Here is a 20,172-nt window from a genome sequence, read left to right on the forward strand (position 1 = left end):
TTTTTTTTTTTTTTTTTTGAAAGAAGCTAATGCTCACCAAGGCTGATAAATATATTTAGTAAAATATTTTATCAATTTAAAATAGCTGTTTTCTATGTGAATATCTATTAAAATATAATTTATTCCTGTGATCAAAGCTGTATTTTCAGATAATTATTAATTAATAATAAATTAATAATAATAATAATAATAATAATAATAATAATAAATTATAAATAAAGGACAAAAACAAAATGTTTTATTTTGTTGCCAGCACTAGCATTTCTTTTACATTACTGGTTAATTTTTTTATTTAACTTTTTAGAAAGAAGCTAATGCTCAGCAAGGCTGATAAATATATTTAGTATAATAAAAACAGCAAATTTATTAAATATTTTATCAATTTAAAATAGCTGTTTTCTATGTGAATATCTATTAAAATATAATTTATTCCTGTGATCAAAGCTGTATTTTCAGATAATTATTAATTAATAATAAATTAATAATAATAATAATAATAATAATAATAATAATAATAATAAATTATAAATAAAGGACAAAAACAAAATGTTTTATTTATTTTGTTGCCAGCACTAGCATTTCTTTTACATTACTGGTTAATTTTTTTATTTAACTTTTTTAGAAAGAAGCTAATACTCAGCAAGGCTGATAAATATATTTATTATAATAAAAACAGCAAATTTATTAAATATTTTATCAATTTAAAATAGCTGTTTTCTATGTGAATATCTATTAAAATATAATTTTTTTCTGTGGTCAAAGCTGTATTTCCAGCATCATTCCTCCAGTCTTCATGATCTTCAGAAATCATTCTAATATACTGATTTGCTGCTCAAGAAACAAATCAAAAACAATCATGCTGCTTCATATATTAATTTTTAAGGCTTCTCCAAATAGAAGGTTTTAAAAGAAGTCTTTTTATAGTTACATTTGTTTATATTGCACCAGCTTCGGTGGAAAAGGGAACCAGAGGTTATAAACCTGTTATAGCACACACATTAGTAAAGATATAAAACACTTCCCACCTTCTGGTCAGTGAGCGAGTACATGTTTCCGATGATCTGCGCGGCCATCTTTCGTGTGTCGGTGGAACGGTCCTGAAACGCTCTCTGGACGATGGGCATGATCAGAGCCAGAGACGGAGCGTCGATGAAGTGCACAAACTTGGTGTCCAGCAGCGTTTGCAGACAGTGATGTGTCTTATGAGACGGGTCGGTCAAAGCGTCCAGCAGGATGGGGGAGATCGCTGTCAAATGCACAGAATCTCAGTTCAGTGACGGTTTAAACCTTTCATGCTTCATGCATTAAATCCCCAATCACTCACTTACTCATTTAAAAAAAGTAGGGCTGCAACTAACGATTATTTTAATAATCGATTAATCTGTCGATTATTTTTCCGATTAATCGATGAATCGGATAAAAAACAAAAAACAAGAAAAGCATTCATTTCCAACTCTTTATTCAAAAAAAGAACTAAAATCTTTAGAAAGTGCACACACATGTTGCTCCTTGAACATCCCTGAGCTGTTATAATAATAATAACATAAAATAAAAATGGATTAACACTAAAAACATACACATGTATGCTTTACATCTGCCAAATATATAGACTTTAAAAAAATAAAAAATAAAGTGCCACCTGAGCTGCCAGAACAATAAATAATTTATAAAAAATAAAGAACAATTCAAATCAGAAAATTTAACAGGATTTGTTTGAATGTCAGAACTTGTTCTCAGACGCACACACTCTCACACACACACACACACACTCTTACTCTCTCTCACTCCCTTTGTTCAGACACTTTGCATTGCAATGCAAAAATGTGAGCATGTCCACATGCTCCTGGCTCAGGCTTGCTCTTTTCTTAGAGGCTATGTTGCCTGCTGCAGAAAACAGCCGCTCAGATGGTGTTGAGGTGGCAGGGATACAGAGATAAAACTTTGCTAGCCTGGCCAACATGGGATATCTTTCATTGTTAGCCTTCCACCACAATAATGGGTTTTCTTCCTTGTCAAGGCTCTTTTCTCCAAAGTATGTGAGGACTTCGTTCCTCACTTGGCTGTGGACATCCTCAGCTTCACCTGCTCTATCCTCTTCTTCACCATCAGAACCAAGGAGTGAATCAATTAGAGTAGCTACTAGAGGTGTTGATTCATTAGCTGTAGTATTGGTGGAGGTAATAACAACACTGTCACTGCCATGCTGCTGCACATCCATCTTCCTTCTCTCTTCAAGTAACATGGTTTGCAGTTTAGTTTGAACAAGTAGGATTTCATCAGGTGAAAGAAACTTGCTCAGTTTCCTAAACCTTGGGTCAAGGGCCATCGCAAAAATCACTGTGTTTGGTGCTCCATCTGAGAAAGCAGTCTCCCTTTTCCATCTCTCCTGCAACTGCTGCACTGCAGTGAGTTGGAAAGCACGCAGCGGGGCTGACTCGTAGATAGCACTCTGGGTGGACTTCAACAGCCCCTTCACAAGTGGAGGTATTGCAGATATTGTTGCATATTTCTGTCCACTCATGAACACAGTGACACATTCAAAAGGCTTGAGGACTGTTGAAAGCTCTTCCAGCAGGCTCCACTGGTCTGGTTTCAGATCCAGGTACCTTTTGCCTCTCTGTGTGACAGAGCTGTCGGACAGTGTTGCTGTTACAGGCCACCTTTGCTCAAGCAGTCGACTTATCATATAGAATGTGCTATTCCACCTTGTGCTTATGTCTTGAACAAGGCTGTGCTCTGGTGTGGCCATTTGTTGTTGTTTCTCTCTGAGTTTACTGCTGGCCAGCTCACTTTTCTTAAAATGTTCTACCAGACATCTTGCAGCCCCGACAGCTTTTTCAATGCTTGGATGCTTCAATGCAGTATTGATCACAAGCTGCAAAGTATGGCCAGTGCAACGGACAGAGGACCACCCATGCTTCTCCTCCAGGATATTTGCTGCAGCCACGATATTAGCACCATTGTCATGGACTATGGCAATGATTTTGCTAGGAGGAATTTCAAATCTTGCCACTGCCTGCTCCAACCACTCTGCAATGTTAGATGCAGTATGTCTGTCATGCAGTGGCATGGTGGTGAGGCAGAATGACTGCATGTCCCAGTCATCTGTGATGTAGTGGCATGTAATTCCAAGGTAGGCTTCAGTTGCTACACTTGTCCATACATCAGTGGTGAGAGCAAGTTTGCTGTTGTTGGTGTTTATTGCAGTTTTCACTTCTTTGAATGTCTCTTCATATTTTCTCTCCATGAGCTTTGTGAAGTGAGTCCTGGAGGGCAGAGTGTAACCAGGGTTCAAGGTGTGGATCATTTTAGTGAAGCCGTCATCTTCAACCATCGACAGAGGCCTCATGTCAGTGACGAGCATGTTAAGGATACTATCCGTCAAGACAGCGGCTTGCTGTGGTGTACATGATGCATTTCCCATCAAGAAGCCTCTCATGGTTTGCTGTTTTTTTCTGGAATCAAAAAGATAGGATGAGTATGTGTAATAGCACAATTTTTACATCAACTAAATACATACTTACATACCTACAAACATACGTAACCCAAAGAGCAATTACAGACAAGACACACACTCTCTCTCTCTCTTTCTCTCTCGAGTTCACTTGAAGCTTATTCATTAAATTATTACCATCATTGTAGTAAGTGCAAGGTTCATTTATACACACATTTATATACAGCTAAAGACGAACAAGTGCTATAAAAGAACTTTACAATTAAATTAAAAAGTACAACACACACAAATATATTTGTCATTAATAACCTATTTGGGACAAAGCACAGAATATACACTGCAAAAAAATGCTTCTCTAATTTAGTAGTTTTGTCCTGTTCAGTCCAAATATCTAAAAAATCTTAAATCAAGATACATTTACTAGACACATGAAATAGCATAAGAAATTATGTCCTGTTTTCTAGAAAAAAAACACCTCAAAATTAAGTGATTGTTTAAAACAAGCTAAATGATCTGCCAATGGGATAAGAAAAATAATCTTAATGATATATAATCAAAAACAGAAGTTTTAAGCATCATTTAATTTTCTGAATAAAAAAAAAGTGAATAAAAACATGTCTTTAATCTTGCAATGCAAAGATTAAACCCACCCCTGCTTTACTACTGTTATTAACGAGCTAACGCTAACTTGTCAAGCTGGATAACAGGTAAACACCAGCACCAGGGACATTACGTTCCTCACTTCAAAACAGAACAAAAGTAGGATTCTGTAGTGACTTACCCTGCTGTTGAACTCCCTTCCTCCTCATCAAAAACTCCAACATGTTTGCGTTTCAGGTGCTGGATCATTGCCGTGGTGCTCCCGTGCCATGCCATGTCGCTTTTGCATATTTTGCAGTTAACACACTTTTTTTGTTTATTTAGTGTGAAATGCTCCCACACCTTGGATGACTTGGGGCGCACGGGTTTCTCTGCCTCTGCCATGTATCTTTCCTCTACCTCCGCTCGTTTTTGTTTTTGATCCGACTGTCTATGAGGCGCCAAACTCTGCTAGCACTAGCATCAGTGCGCGAGAGAGACCGAGTGTGTCCATCTGCTCCGCGATCAACTAACATTTTTTTTTTACATTTGTACTTATAGTTTTAATTTTTTACAAAACACAAAAAAAGAAACAATGGAATAAAACAGCAAAAAAAAAGAAAAAAAGTTTTTATTTTTTACATAATAATCAAACGTCTCTGCGTCGCGCGACACAACGAATCGATTATGAAATTCGTTGCCAACTCTTTTAGTAATCGATTTTAATCGATTTAATCGATTCGTTGTTGCAGCCCTAAAAAAAAGCATTAATATTTCATACCCAGGATCTCAGGGTTGCGGATGACGGAGCCGATCTGTCGGAGCGCTTGCTGACCGGCTTTCTGCACCTTCACGTGAGAGTCGGTCAAAACCTCCGTCAGTTTGGGAACGATGTTCGGCAGACACGAGGACAACTGTTTAGGAGCACAGTACGCCATCGCACCCAACAGCTCCACCGAGCCTACAGACACACGGAGAGAGTGACCCATAACGATTCAGAAAACAAATACTACTCTTATAACACAACTAGAATTATGTCCAGAACAAGAATTATTAAGAAAAAATATGAAATAAATATTACTAATAACAAAAAGCTATATTTAATAATTAAAAATACTATACAAATAAAATACAAACAATAATTGTAACATTTAAAATAAATTATTTAATAAAAATACAAAAATAATAATGGACTGAATTACCATGTGAAGCCATGATCATGATTAATACATAATAAATCAATGAAATATATATATGTAAAAAAAAAAAATACTATAAATAATAAAACAATGCTATGCATTTTCAAGTGAGACAATAACAATAATAATAAATATAATTATATTAAATTACAAAAATATAAATATCATAATTAAAATAAATTATACTACAATAATAGTTAAAATATTATATATATATATATATATATATATATATAATACAATAAAAAATAATTGAACAATAATTTAAAATAACTGAATAATAATAATAATAATAATAATAATAATAATAATCTATAGTAATAATAAAATAAAAATAAATAACTGAATAATTATAATAATCTATAATAATATTAATAATAATAATATAATAAAAATAAATAACTGAATAATAATAATAACAATAATAATAAAAACCTATAATAATATAATAAAAATAAATAACTGAATAATAATAATAATAATAATAATAATAATAATAAAAATCTATAATAATAATAATATAAAAATAAATAACTGAATAATAATAATAATAATCATCATCTATAATAATAATAATAAAATAAAAATAAATTTACCACGTGAGACAGTGATAAATAAAAAAATAATATGTAAAATAAATAAGTAAAAATATATAATTATAATTTAAATAAAATATTCTATAACAAAAAACACTAGTAAAAAAAAAAACAAAAAAAACAAAAAACCAGTAATCATATATCTTCAGCAAACAAATGCCTGAACACTACACTCCCAAAAAACGATTCTGCATCTTAAAGCGGACCTGCTTTAGTTCTCCAGGACTCCTCCTCCAGAGCCATCAGCAGAGACGGCAGAACCAGCTTCACGCCGTGAGCGCTCAGGTTCCTCATCACAGCTTTAGCGCAGTCATCCGCCGCCTGACACACAGCAAACATCATGCAACATCTCAAAACACAGATGCATTCGTATGCAACCTCATTCTAACAAGATGAGACACCATAGACTGAGAACTATTCACTTTAATGAAACCAGCAACAACAAAAAATGCAAAACCAAATCAAGTGACAAAATACAGCCAGTCGAAACATGTCTGAAGCTTCAAGTATGTAATGCAGGATTTTGGACCAATGAGATTTCTCTGTGGGCGGGGCCACTCTGTGCAACACGAGGAATTGAAATCCAGTGGCTGGTTAGGGTTACAGAAAATGACCATCTTGTTACGATGCGAGTTAAAAAGTATGAAACAAGAGTTTGTACCTCTCTGACGTACTGGTTCCCGTCACCAAAACAGAGCAGCAGGTGAGGAAGGACGTGAACCACGTACGGCTCAAACAGCTTCCCCAGCATGTTACACAACATCTCGAACGCAAACAGAGCACCTGTGACACACAACCACAACTCTTTATAGTAGTTTTAACTTCTTTGCATGTCTTTTTCTTTCTTCACACTGCATGTTTTATTCATTATTTATTTGGCTTTATTTAATAGAGAAATACCTTAGAGAAAAGACAGAATTATTGGGAAAAAAGTCGGGAACAGGAGCAGCACACAAGCTAGACTCGAACCTGCTTCACCCACGAGCACCACAACTCATGCACCGACTCAAAAGAGGATGAATTTATTTTGCATTATTTCGTTATCATACATCATGACTGAATTGATCAGCACTTGCATTGTTGTTTTTGATTCGAGTTTAGTTTTAGTCTAGTGAGTCTTTGTTCTGTTTTATTAATTTGTATTTTTTTACTGATTTATTATTCTTAACTTATTTATTAATAAAACAATTTTTGAAAACAGAGTTAACTTGTCTAGAAAAATATATATATTTTTAATTATTAGATAAATTACAAACAAATCCATATATACGTGTATATACAGTACAGACCAAAAGTTTGGAAACATTACCATTTTTTATGTTTTTGAAAGAATTTTCTTCTGCTCATCAAGCCTGCATTTATTTGATCAAAAATACAGACAAAACTGTAATATTGTGAAATATTATTACAATTTAAAATAATAGTTTTCCATTTGAATATACTTTACAAAAATAATGTATTCCTGTGATGCAAAGCTGAATTTTCAGCATCATTCCTCCAGCCTTCAGTGTCACATGTAACATCAGTCGATCACATGATCATTTAGAAATCATTCTAATATTCTGATTTATTATGAGTGTTGGAAACAGTTCTGCTGTCTAATATATTTGATCAATAAAAGTTTAAAAAGAACTGCATTTATTCAAAATAAAAATAAAAAATTCTAATAATATATTTTCTTTACTATCACTTTTTATCAATTTAACACATCCTTGCTGAATAAAAGTATTGATTTTATTTAAAGAAAAACAAAATTACTGACCCCAAATTACTAACCAGTAGTGTATATTGTTATGACAAAATATTTATATTTAAAAAACATAGCTTCTTTTTTTCTTTTTACTTTTTATTCATCAAAGTTTCCTAAAAAAGTATCACATGTTCTGAAAAAATATGAAGCAGCAGAACGGTTTCCATCTTTGATAACGAATCATCATATTAGAATGATTTCTAAAGGATCATGTGATAATGATCCTAAAAATTCAGCTTTGCATCTCACAGAAATAAATGATCATTTAAAGTATAATACATTTAAAAACAATTATTTTAAATTGTAATAATATTTCACAATATTACACTTTTTTTCTGTATTTTTGATCAAATAAATGCAGGCTTGATGAGCAGAAGAAAATTCTTTCAAAAACATTAAAAATAGTAATGTTTCCAAACCTTTGGTCTGTACTGTATATATGTGTGTGTACTTAGATTTATACATCAATATAAACATAACATCAATTAATACAATAAATTTTTCGCCTTTAAAGTTGAAAAATGAAGTTCTTAGCAATGCATATTATTAACCAAAAATGAAGTTTTGATATATCTACACTAGGAATTTAACAAAATATCTTCGTCTTTTCTTAATATCCTAATGATTTTTGGCTCAATTTTGACTCATACACTGTATTTTTGGCTATTGCTACAAATATACCCCAGTGACTTAAGACTGCTTTTGTGCTCCAGGGTGACGCATACCAAAAAAAAAAAGTGGTATATATTATTTGTCACACCAGTAAAGCCCACTAAACTGAACGGGAGCTCACGCATTGATGAGTTTCCAGCTCTCTCACCTTCTCTGCGTCTGGAGTTCTTCTTGTCCTGGATGGCGTCGGTCAGCGTGGTCATGATGTCCTGCTGTTTGAGAGACAGGATCCCCAGACCTTTGACCAGCCCGGCCAGTCCGTACGCCGCTCCCTTCCTCTCGGCGTATTTATCGCTCTCCAGCAGCAGCTGCAGGAGCTTCTTCACCATCCCACCCGCGTCCTCCTTTATAGCAGGAACCAGAGGAGGAAGACAGCTGGCCACCGACTCCTGGACCTGAGGACGACCGGACACAACTCAGAGTAAACTGAGCATCTATCATCATGTGTTAATATGCCGTTACTATCAGCAAACACACGGACGGAGCTGACCTGCTGTGAGGGGGTGGACAGGGCTGTGATCAGCTTGGCCACGATGGGTTTGACTTTAGGGTCACTCTTGTCCAGATGTTTGGCCAGAGAGCCCATGAGGATGACCACGCTCTGCCGCACAGAGTCATAGTTAGCATCCTGCGGAGCGTTCTTCAGAAACTCCTCAAACACGGGCAGCAGCGAGCTCACGTTCTCCTGAGAGACAAACACAGAGTCAGTTAGAGCATCATCTATATACTATTATAATATGATTTCAGATTTTAAAAAAGGTTCTTTTTCATTTTTAAGTTTGAGTAGGTTTCATTTCTTTTTAATTCACGTTTATTTTTTTGTTTTTCAGTTAGTTATTTTAGTGCTTCAGTTTAAACCTTCAAATTTCAGTATCGAATTTCCATTTAGTTCTAGTGTATCGCCTATTTTATTAATAATTTCATTTGATGTAAATGTATATTCACTTGTGCATTTTTTTTTTTAAATGTACATTACCTGCTGAAACATTATATTTTTATTTCATTTATAAAAATGCATATTCACTTTAGAAATGTAAATTAATTGAAGCGGCAATATATTGCATTTTAATTTACTATTATTTTGCAAGAATGCATATTCATTTTAGAAATGTAAATAAATTGATGCGGCAAAATATTGCATTTTAATTGATTTAATATTGCATTTTAATTTACTATTATTTTGCAAGAATGCATATTCATTTTAGAAATGTAAATTAATTGATGCGGCAAAATATTGCATTTTATTTAATTTAGCTGGAATGCATATTTACTTTAGAAAAGGAAATTATTTGACGAGGAAGAATATTGCATTTTATTTACTATTATTTTGCAAGAATGCATATTCACTTTGGAAGTGGAAATTATTTGAGGCGGCAAAATATTGCATTTAAATTTATTTAATTTTGCAGGAATGCATATTCACTTTAGAATTTTTTTTTTTTTTTACGAGGCAGAATATTGAATTTTAATTACTATTATTTAGCAAGATTGCATATTCGCTTTAGAAATTTAAATAATTTGAGGTGGAAAAATATTGCATTTTAATTTAATATTGCATTTTAATTTACTATTATTTTGCAAGAATGCATATTCACTTTAGAAGTGGAAATTATTTGAGGCGGCAAAATATTGCATTTAAATTTAATTTTGCAGGAATGCATATTTACTTTAGAAGTGGAAATTATTTGAGGCGGCAAAATATTGCATTTAAATTTATTTAATTTTGCAGGAATGCATATTCACTTTAGAATTTTTTTTTTTTTTTACGAGGCAGAATATTGAATTTTAATTACTATTATTTAGCAAGATTGCATATTCGCTTTAGAAATTTAAATAATTTGAGGTGGAAAAATATTGCATTTTAATTTAATATTACATTTTAATTTACTATTATTTTGCAAGAATGCATATTCACTTTAGAAGTGGAAATTATTTGAGGCGGCAAAATATTGCATTTAAATTTAATTTTGCAGGAATGCATATTTACTTTATAAGAGGAAATTATATTGGTGGTGGAGAAATTTTTATTTTTTATTTTTTAGTAATTCTGTTCTGTGCTCTGGACGGAGTACCTTGCCGTGTGTGTTGAGTGCAGACAGCGCCGCGTCCAGCATGCAGCGCCGCACCTCTGCGTGTCTGTCGTTCAGAGCGTCCGGCACAAAGAACAGGAAGAGGGGCGTCACCTGACTCTCATCCAGAAACTCAGCCAGTTTGTTGAGCGCCAGAGCAATGCCACACCTGCAGACAGGAAACGCATCACTCACCAGCTCTATCCTGGAGGAAACTATCAGCCAGACGAAACTTCATAAAAACTAAAGTAGTTATGTTAAATAGATCAATTAAGAAAAAGAAAAACTCACATCAATAACACACAAAAAATGATATATTTTTATAATAACTTTTTAATAATTCTGACATTTAATCTTTCTGACAAAAAGATCACAAATAAATCAAATAAAAACAAAAAAATTTAAATAAAAATAACTCAGATATTCCCACAGATGTTGTTCAAAATATATTCAAATTAAACTGAAAATCACAAAAAATACTGACAAATTTTCTAAACAAAACTGTGACATTTCCACAGATGCTGTCCAAAGACATTAAAAATTAATAATTTAAATAAATGTAAACTAAAAATTAATACTAAAATGAAACAAAAGCAAAATATAATAGACATTCAGTATTTATAATTTTTCTAACCACTCTGACATTGCCACAGATGTTGAAGATATCATAAATTAATGAATAAACGAATTGAAACTATGAATGAAATAAAAAAACAAGCTGAAATCAAAAACAGAACGCTAAAAATTTGACATTTTCTTGTGACACTGCCACAGATGATGCCCAAAGACAAATTAATAAAGGAAAACTAAAAATGAAATAAACATAGATATAGAAACCTAAGTCACTTCAGTTTCTATAATCACTCATGGAATCATGGGAAACGTTCTCTCACCTGGCCTCCCATTGGTCAGGAGGAGATTCAGAAATGACTCGTCCCAGAGCGTCCAGAACAGGAGGAGGTCTCTGAAAACACAGACATTAGTCAAAGCCGTCACATTCACTCATGCAATCCACAATGAGTCGCCTTCACAATGACGGCCATTCAGTTTTAAACAGCAGGGCCATGAATTAAAGGTGACCGGGAATGATTTCTCCGATTACTCTCAGTGGTCATTTTGACTCACGTAGAGTTTCTGGTGGTAGATCTCTGTGAGTTGGGTCAGGACGGTGGCCGACTGCTCGTGGTACTGGCTGACGGCGCTGGACAGAGCCTCGGCCCCCGCCGAACGCACCGCCTCCTCGTGGTGGATCACATCCTCAATCAGGAGCGCACAGAGTTCAGGGACCAGATCCAGACACAGAGCCTGCCAGAGTCTGAGACCATGCACAACATCTCAACTACAACATTCAGTCAGTCCGTTTATACAAATGCAGAATTATCAATTATTTTAGCAGGTGAAATTTTTATTTATTTTTTTTCATTTTATATTGACATGCATGCATGCATTCACTTTAGATACGTCAATTATAACTGCTGAAATTTATGTTTCTAAAGTGAATGCATGCTTGCATGTCAATATATATATTATATATTTTTTTTGTATCATTTTATTTTGACAAATCCATATTCACCTTACAAAATATCAATTATTTTAACTGGTGTAACAATAGGTCTTATTTTTTCTATTTCATTGAAACAAATGCAAATTCACTTTAGAAATATCCATGATTTTAGAAGGTGAAACAATGTATTTTAATTTCATTTTATTTTGACACAAATGCACTGTCACTTCAAAATGTCAATTTATTTAGCTGGTAAAATAATATATTTTATTTTCATTATTTACAAAAATCCAAATTCACTTTTAAAAAGTAAGTTATTTTAATTAAGTTTAGTTTAAAATTATTTTAGTAAGTGAAATAATGTATTTTTATTTCACTTCATTTTGACAATTTAGAAATGTCAATCTTTTTTGGCTAGTAAAATAAAATTAATTTATCTACACAAATGCATATTCAAATTTTAAAAATATTCATATTTTAGTATTTGAAAACGTATTTTAATTTAATTACTTTTTTTTTTTTTTTTTTTACAAAAATACATTTTCACTTTGAAACTAACAAAAATGCATATTCACTTTAGAAATCTCCATGCTTTGACTTGGTATAATAACATTTACTTTTACTTTATTTTACTGACACAAATAAAAGTGATAAATCAACAGAAATTCACTTCCACAACAGCACTGGAGTCCACAAGATGAACCATTTATCAGATCCACATTTTCAAATCAACATGGTTTGTGTTTAGCTTTAGCACCAACCAAACTCATGTTAGGAGCTTCACCAGAAGCTGTTTGTGTGAAAATGTGGCATGACTCACTTCTCCGCCAGAGCTCTTCCCTCCTCCTCCACATCAAACTTGGCCACCCACAGTCTCCTCAGCATCCTCAGACCGCTGGGGTCAGCGCTGTCGGTGGGCAACGCCAACTCCATCTCCAGCAGACCCTACACCAGCGAGGCGACAGGCTTTGATTAAAAGGATTTCATAATGTAATTGCATACGCATTAGAAAGAGAAAGGCACTGACCCTGAGCGCAGCGTCTCTGACAGAGAAGCACGGGGACAGTAAAGCCTCCAGCAGAGCGTCAATCTCCGGCTGTTCGGCGAGCGCACATCCCTCCTCCCCTCCAGCGCTGGCACAGAGCGCCGTCAGACAGCCTGAGGCCAGCACCTACAACACACACACACACACACACACCGTCACTACCTCTGCTCAAACAGTGTGTGCGTCGGAGCGCTGTCCTGGATGTGAGTCTCTACCTGGAGGCGAGGGGTGGACGTGCCGATCACTTTGGTCAAGAGCTGCAGCATACTGACTCTAGGAAGCAGCTCTGGGCCGTTCTGGACAAACAGAACAAGACAATTATAAACTGCCGGGGTTTCAGTTCTACACACTTAAAATAAATGTGCATTTGTGACATTTTTATGAGATTTTACTTTAATACATGCACAGTTAAAGCTACAATAGGTGAATTTTTTTTATATATATATTCTTATTTAATTGTAAAAATGTTTTGACATGAATAAAATTTAAATTTGAATAATTTTATATAGATAGACATTTTTATTATTGAATTTGTAATATATATTTATTTATTAAAAAGAAAGAATTTACACTTTCATAATTTTAATACTTTCATGTATTAGATATTTTATTACAAATGTATTATGTATATTTTTTTGATAAAGATATAACTGAATATTTTTTTATTTTATTTTATCAGTATAATTTTAATACTATCAAAATAACTTGTTTTTAATTTATTTTTTTTGCTTGTAAAGGTATAACTGAATATTTTTTTAAATATTTGTGAAGTATTAAATAAAACGTATTTTTTAAAACTGAATATGATTTTATTTTCAATAATCTTTTTTTTAAGATAAAACTTTATATTTGTATCACTGAATTTGTCATTCATTTGTACATTTCTTTGTATACCTGAACATAATTGTAATTTTTTTTTCTTTTTGAACTTTTTTATATTATATAATAAAAATATTATATGAGTTATACCTGATTTTTTTAATATATATCTGAATTGACATGAAACAACACAAACCAACTAAATTCTGATTTATATCATAATATCCCTGGAGCACCTCATTGTGGTCAGTTATTTAATAATTCCATCATTCTCTCCAAGTCACAAAATAAAATCAAGACACATGCACTGGCTTAATTATGGCATTCATTTGCATGATACCTTTATATGCCTTTATAAAATAAATAATCAAATTCAAATCCACATGTCAAAATTTCCAGACAGATTTCAATAATAGCATATATGACAGATCAATAAAAAAAAATAAAAAATAAAATAAAATACAAAACGACTAGCTGAGAACCCAACTGTACCTCGTCTGCAAGCGTGTCGTTCGATTTGGCCCGTAGCTGTGCGTGTGTGTTGATGACCTGTAGAGCACGGGTCATCACGAGCTCGTCCTCCTCTGAGGATCCACTGCTTTGACTCAACACCGCTTGAAGCAGCGGGAAACAGAAGGAGAACGCTGGCGCTGACAGGACAAATGCACCTGATCCTGCAATTCAGACACAAACACTCCTCTAATGAGTTTTAAATCAAAGAGATGCATTAACCAAAGACCTTCAAACTACATGTCTTTAATGCTTTTTGACCTATGAAGTCCTTTTTCTTGCATCAAAACCCATTGTGATATGGCATGCCGTTTCAACATTTAATGCTTAAAACAAACCTGTTGTGATATGGCATGCCGTTTCAGCATTTAATGCTAACATCTTAGCATTGATTTTAATGCCACTAGTACTTATTTTTTAGCTTCTAGTATCTATTCTATTAAGAGCTAGTGCTTCTACTAGTTCGTATTCTTTAGATACTATTTCTTATTACATACTAGTAAGTATTTCAATAGCGACTATTAACTATTTTATTGTTATTAGTAACACATTTAAAGGGGTCATTTGATGCAATTTATATTTTTCCTTTCTCTTTGAAGAAAAAATACACGCTCTTGGTGAATAAATATGATCATACAAATTTGCAAAGACTAAAGTCTCAGATACAAAGAGATAAAGCTGGCAATTATGGAAAGGGGCATTACATTTACAACATGTGCTTGCGGTGTTCAGCCAATCACAATGCACTGGGTAAGTTAGCCAATCAGAGCAGACTGCTCGTCAGAAGGATGGACTTTGTAGAAAACGACACGTTTGAGAGAGGCGGGGCATAGAGGACCTACAATAATGTACAGTATTTGAAAAATAATGAACATTTTTGAACATTAAAGCATGTCAACATTCTGTTACACCAAATACACAAAATAATGATTTTTAAAATAGCATCATATGCCCCCTTTAACATTTTTACCATTGACTTCTATGGAGATCTGTCATTCCAATATCAGCTATTCAGATTTGACTAGTATGTATTCCACTTATGACTAGTATCTTTTAAGATTTTACTAGTATTCATTAATTACCAGTATTTATCAAATACTACTATTTTTCATTAGATACTAGTACATATTTAATAGATACTTTTAGTAATTCATTAGGCACTAATATTTTATTAGTAGTATTTTGTTTTTAGAGACAAGTATCTTATATAACTGTTACTAATAACAAATCTTATTATCCTAGTCACAACTGCTTTTTTACTTGTCTTATGTTATGCCTAGGCAGAATTGCCACTGTTCAGTTCAATTAATAGGTACTAGAATTTATCTGAAAAATAAGTACTAGTTCCTAATTAATAACTACTAGAATATAAAAATGTACCAGTCACTATTGGGATACATACTAAACAGCTGATTACTGAATGACAGTCACTACTGAAATAACTACTAGTATTTAATAAATAAGTACTAATATCAAATAATAAGTAGAAGCATCAATATCACAAGTAATAAATAACTCCTATATTAATGAGTACCAGTATCTAATAAATAAGTACTATTATCTTTTTAAACCTAACAAGTAGCTGAAGAATAAGCACTTGTAGCTAATGAAAAAGTACTAGTACCTAATGTTAGTACTAGTAGCATGCAAACAGATACTTGTTTGATTTATTGATTAGATGTTAAAACGGCTTGCCATAGTTGACATTTAGCTTTGATGAATGTCCCACGTGTGTGTATGTGTGTGTGTTATTCACCGGTCTTGCCGTCTCTCTGAAGTGCCGTGTTAGTGTGCAGTAGTGAGATGGTTCGTTGTGTCGCTGTGTCCAGATCTTCTTGAGCCCAGGCAAGATCCAAATCACACTCTGGCTTTAGCTGACGCAAGGTCACATGACCCACGAGAACCGCTAATTAAACAGAGAAAAACAGAGATATTTGAAACACATGAAACCAACTGTTATGCACACATGAAAAAATGATCTCAGGAAGCTTTAAACATGCATTTGCATTAAAACTAACTTACATTAATCATTTATATGTGAAACAAATACACTAAATAAGGTTAAAACTGTAAAGTAAAGACATTTAATGAACATAAACACTGTTTCTGTTCTGCTGTATTAGCATTTAAAAATCATTGTTTAGAAATTTTCTGAAGAAATTTCTTGCTGGTTAAAAGATTTTGAAAATGTTATTATTTTATTTACATAAATATGTTTTTACTTTACTTATTTTAGCAGGTGAAATAATGTTTATTTGTACAAAAATGCATATCTTTTAAAAAAGCCAAATATTTTTGCTGCCAAAATATATTTAAATTTTGTTGTTTCATTTACACAAGTGAATATTCATTTTTGAAATGTAAATTAACTTAACTGATCAAATAATGTAGTTTACTTCATTTAAAAAAAATAAAGTATTTTATAAAAAACAAAAACAATTTTATAAAAAAGTGTTTTTTCTACATATGTGTAATTCAAGATATTATATTAACAGAATAAAATCATTTATATATATATTTTTTTTTAGGAAATTTAAATGATTTTATTCTGTTAATATAATATCTTGAATTACACAGATGTAGAAAATGACATTTTTTTTATAAAATTTTGTTTTATTTAAAAAATATATTCATTTATAAATATAAATTGTGTTTTAACATGAAACAGTTATTTATTTTTAGACAAACTTTTTTTATGTCAATTACTTTAGCTGTTGAAATTATTTTTCTTTTCTTTTTTACATCTGATTTTAATTACACAAATGCATATTCACTTGAGCCACAATCACACACTAAACCAAAAAATACAATATCTCTTACTGATATATGCAAAAACATATGGGCAGCATTAAACATGCACTTGTATAAAAAAAAAAAAAAGCTTAATTTATATGCGAAAACAAGGACTTTTAAAAACAAATGAAGACATTTAATAAAAGTAAACAAAGTTTAAACAAACAGGCAAAAGAAAGCATACCCAGGTAGTGCAGTTCTTTAGGCATGAGAGTGACGCCGATGTGCAGGAAGACCTGTTTGATGCGTGGAGCAGCCAGAGGAGACTGAAGCAGGGGCAGAATAACCTGCAGGACTCCAGGAAGATGCATCCAGATGAGAGGAGGATGACGGGCCAGAGCCGCCTCCAGCAGACTGACCGCACACTGCAGCTCCAAGTCCAGCTGAGAGACAACAAGAGAGAAAGTGGTTGGTTTACGCTGAAGGCTGCGTCTCAGGTGACCTCTGGTACCTTATGACCTCTCACCTCCAGCAAGCGCTTGCGGATCCCCGACTCTTTCTCCAGCTGGCTCTGCATCATCTCCTTCTGCTTGCTGGTCAGCTGGAGCTCCTCTTTGATGCCTTTCTTCTTCTTGATCTCCTACAAGACAAACACAAGCTCAATCAGATGTGCTGTATAAAACTGAATGCACTGCAACATACGCTGTATCCCACAATGCAAAGTACTTGTTTCATTTCCAGTGTGACTGGTGAACTATAAATATAAGCCAAGATTTTTTTTATGTATTTTGATCTGACTGCCAAAATACAGGCTTTTAATTTCTTATATATTATGATTTATTATACAAATATGCAAAGATATATTTTTATTCTACTAATTGTACATTATTATAATTAATAATTATATAATTATATACACACATATATATGCGAAATAATAATAATAATATACAATAAATCGAACAGAAAATATGATAAAATTGCATTAAATTATTACTGTATATTTTATTTATAAAACATACATGTTAGAATTACATCAAATGTTTATTATAAATTCAAGATATCGCAGTTATTAAATATATTTATCATTTAATTTATAATTTAACGCTTTGAGGATTAATAAAGGCGCATTACAAATAAAATGTATTAATTCATTTTTGTTTTTCATCATAATAAACACTAAATTAGTAGTATTATTTCTATTTGAGTGGATCATGTGTTGTAGTTCTCTCTCACCTCCTGAAGCTCCAATTCAATGATCTGCTCTTTGAAGGAATACGCCTTATTCTCTCTTTTAATGTTGCCTTTCTTTGTGCTCTCCTGCTGAGCGCTGTCAATAATGAGACAACAACGTTTACAATAATCCATGCGATTCTCATTCCTTTATCTCGATCTTGTATAGCTGACTTTACCTCATAATGATGCTCTTGTCGTAAAGTTCTCCCTCCGGTGTTTTCATGATGGCATACTCCTGACGCGTCACTAGCCTCAGCGCCGGATTGGACAAGCGCTGGGTCACATGATCCATGACACGAGGCAGCAGTCTGGTGGGAGACAGAACCGACAGAGAACCGACCGCATTCTGAACGGCCTACGACAAGAGAGAGAGAGAGAGAGAGAGAACAAGAGAGAGAGAGAGAGAGATCCAACCAAAATCCAAAATAAATCTGTCTGAATCTGGAGAAACACTACAAGCTATTAAATAATCATATTTAAAAAGTTAACACAAAATGAAAAAAAGTTAAGATGCACCGAAATTTCAGCTGATGAAAATGGCATTTAATTTTTTTTTGGGATGTAGTATACTTGTATTATACGACTATCCATTATTTGTATAATTAAACAAACAAACAATCTGTGCATTCTAATTTTGTTGCATAGAACTGAATAAAAATAATATATTTATATTTAATATGAATATATCTTCTGCCCAATTTTATTGTTTTACTTTTAATAAAAGTGTGGTCGTTTTATTGGTTTGTAATTTTTCTAAATGCAGTATCATTAATTATTGAGTTAAATTACAAAGTCTTACAAAATTATTTTAGGTTATTTAATAAGATAATAAAATAATTATTAAAAAGCAATTTTGGAATTTTCAGTTTAGGTTTAGAATTTTCACTTTGGTGCATCCCTAAAAAAGGTAATTTAAGGTAAGGTAAAGGTAACTTTTTAAAATCACACAATTCAGATTTTCAGAATTATCAGTTTACATTAGTAGCAATTCAGTTTTTTTGATCACATCATGCAATAAAAGATTAAAAAAGGCAACTGTGACTTTCTCACAAAAAAACAAAAAACTAAATGATCTGAGAAAAAAATAAAATAAAAAATAAAGTCAGAACCGCAGATATAAACTCAGATTTGTGGGATATAAACCTGAATAAGAATTATGAGATGTAAACTTGCCATTTCGCGTTTATATCTCCCAAATCTTTACTAATATCTTGCGATTCTGAATTTTCATGTTGCAGTTCTGCATCTATATTTCACATTTCTGACTTTCTCTCTCAGAATTTGAGTTTATATCTTACGACTCTGGCTTATATCTCACAATTTAGTTTTTTGTCAATTTTGAGAAATAAACTCACAATTGTGAGAGAAAAAAAATGAATCGTGAGATAAACAGTCACAATTACCTTTTTTATTTTGAACCCCATGGTGGAAACAAGCTTCCATAGATATATCATAAACAGTTTATAAAAAATACTAATCATCAACCAGAATAGACTCTGCTTAGCTTAAAAATACAGATAAAATATTTACAGTATTGCATTTGATTAAATCATGCATTTTAAGTTTAGTTAATCAATATAATTACTATTAAATCAATATAACACTTAATACATGATCGCTCAAAAGTAGGAGCTTTTATGGTGGTATAAAACCATATTTGATATGCATGAAAACATTTAACTAAAGACTAAATTCAGGTTATATTTAGAAGGGAGAGGCTATTTTGTGAGTCTAGGAGATCATAAGTCTAAATGGACATCCATGACATGTGGAGTGCCACAAGGCTCAATTCTTGCACCGCTCTTGTTTAGCCTGTATATGCTTCCACTGAGTCAAATAATGAGAAAGAACCAAATTGCCTATTGAATGAGCACTGTGCTATGTCCGAACTGATTGCACTATAATTTTACAGTTTTTATAAAATCATTTAACTGTTTTTAAATTAATTTTAAGTAAATGTTTTAATCATTTTAAAATTGCTTGTTTTATTTTTTTTTATTTTTCAT

The 20,172-nt window shown here is 32.6% G+C and overlaps 2 protein-coding genes across 2 annotated transcripts in view; both read right to left on the reverse strand.

Annotated features, from left to right (window-relative positions):
• The window catches only part of LOC113052732 (eIF-2-alpha kinase activator GCN1-like), a 53,105-nt gene that overhangs the window by 16,654 nt on the left and 16,279 nt on the right, over nucleotides 1-20,172 (reverse strand). The window contains exons 21-38 of the mRNA XM_026217153.1: nucleotides 18,343-18,521; nucleotides 18,167-18,260; nucleotides 17,457-17,570; nucleotides 17,175-17,373; nucleotides 15,954-16,103; nucleotides 14,180-14,361; nucleotides 13,084-13,164; nucleotides 12,851-12,994; nucleotides 12,644-12,768; nucleotides 11,445-11,634; nucleotides 11,213-11,283; nucleotides 10,323-10,488; nucleotides 8,741-8,935; nucleotides 8,399-8,645; nucleotides 6,490-6,611; nucleotides 6,035-6,149; nucleotides 4,815-4,994; nucleotides 1,026-1,246 (exon numbers count right to left, since the gene is read on the reverse strand). Of these exons, the coding sequence (XP_026072938.1) occupies nucleotides 1,026-1,246; nucleotides 4,815-4,994; nucleotides 6,035-6,149; nucleotides 6,490-6,611; nucleotides 8,399-8,645; nucleotides 8,741-8,935; nucleotides 10,323-10,488; nucleotides 11,213-11,283; nucleotides 11,445-11,634; nucleotides 12,644-12,768; nucleotides 12,851-12,994; nucleotides 13,084-13,164; nucleotides 14,180-14,361; nucleotides 15,954-16,103; nucleotides 17,175-17,373; nucleotides 17,457-17,570; nucleotides 18,167-18,260; nucleotides 18,343-18,521 (2,775 nt within the window). The remainder of the gene's footprint in view (nucleotides 1-1,025; nucleotides 1,247-4,814; nucleotides 4,995-6,034; nucleotides 6,150-6,489; nucleotides 6,612-8,398; nucleotides 8,646-8,740; nucleotides 8,936-10,322; nucleotides 10,489-11,212; nucleotides 11,284-11,444; nucleotides 11,635-12,643; nucleotides 12,769-12,850; nucleotides 12,995-13,083; nucleotides 13,165-14,179; nucleotides 14,362-15,953; nucleotides 16,104-17,174; nucleotides 17,374-17,456; nucleotides 17,571-18,166; nucleotides 18,261-18,342; nucleotides 18,522-20,172) is intronic.
• Nucleotides 1,322-4,571, reverse strand: LOC113052733 (zinc finger BED domain-containing protein 1-like). The gene is made up of 2 exons (XM_026217154.1): nucleotides 4,236-4,571; nucleotides 1,322-3,455 (listed from the first exon to the last, which is right to left on the reverse strand). Exons 1-2 carry the CDS (start codon nucleotides 4,436-4,438, stop codon nucleotides 1,772-1,774), a joined length of 1,887 nt encoding a protein of 628 aa, XP_026072939.1. The 5' UTR covers nucleotides 4,439-4,571; the 3' UTR covers nucleotides 1,322-1,771.

This window comes from Carassius auratus, chromosome 33 (assembly GCF_003368295.1).
Source record: "Carassius auratus strain Wakin chromosome 33, ASM336829v1, whole genome shotgun sequence".
Classification (NCBI taxonomy): domain Eukaryota; kingdom Metazoa; phylum Chordata; class Actinopteri; order Cypriniformes; family Cyprinidae; genus Carassius; species Carassius auratus.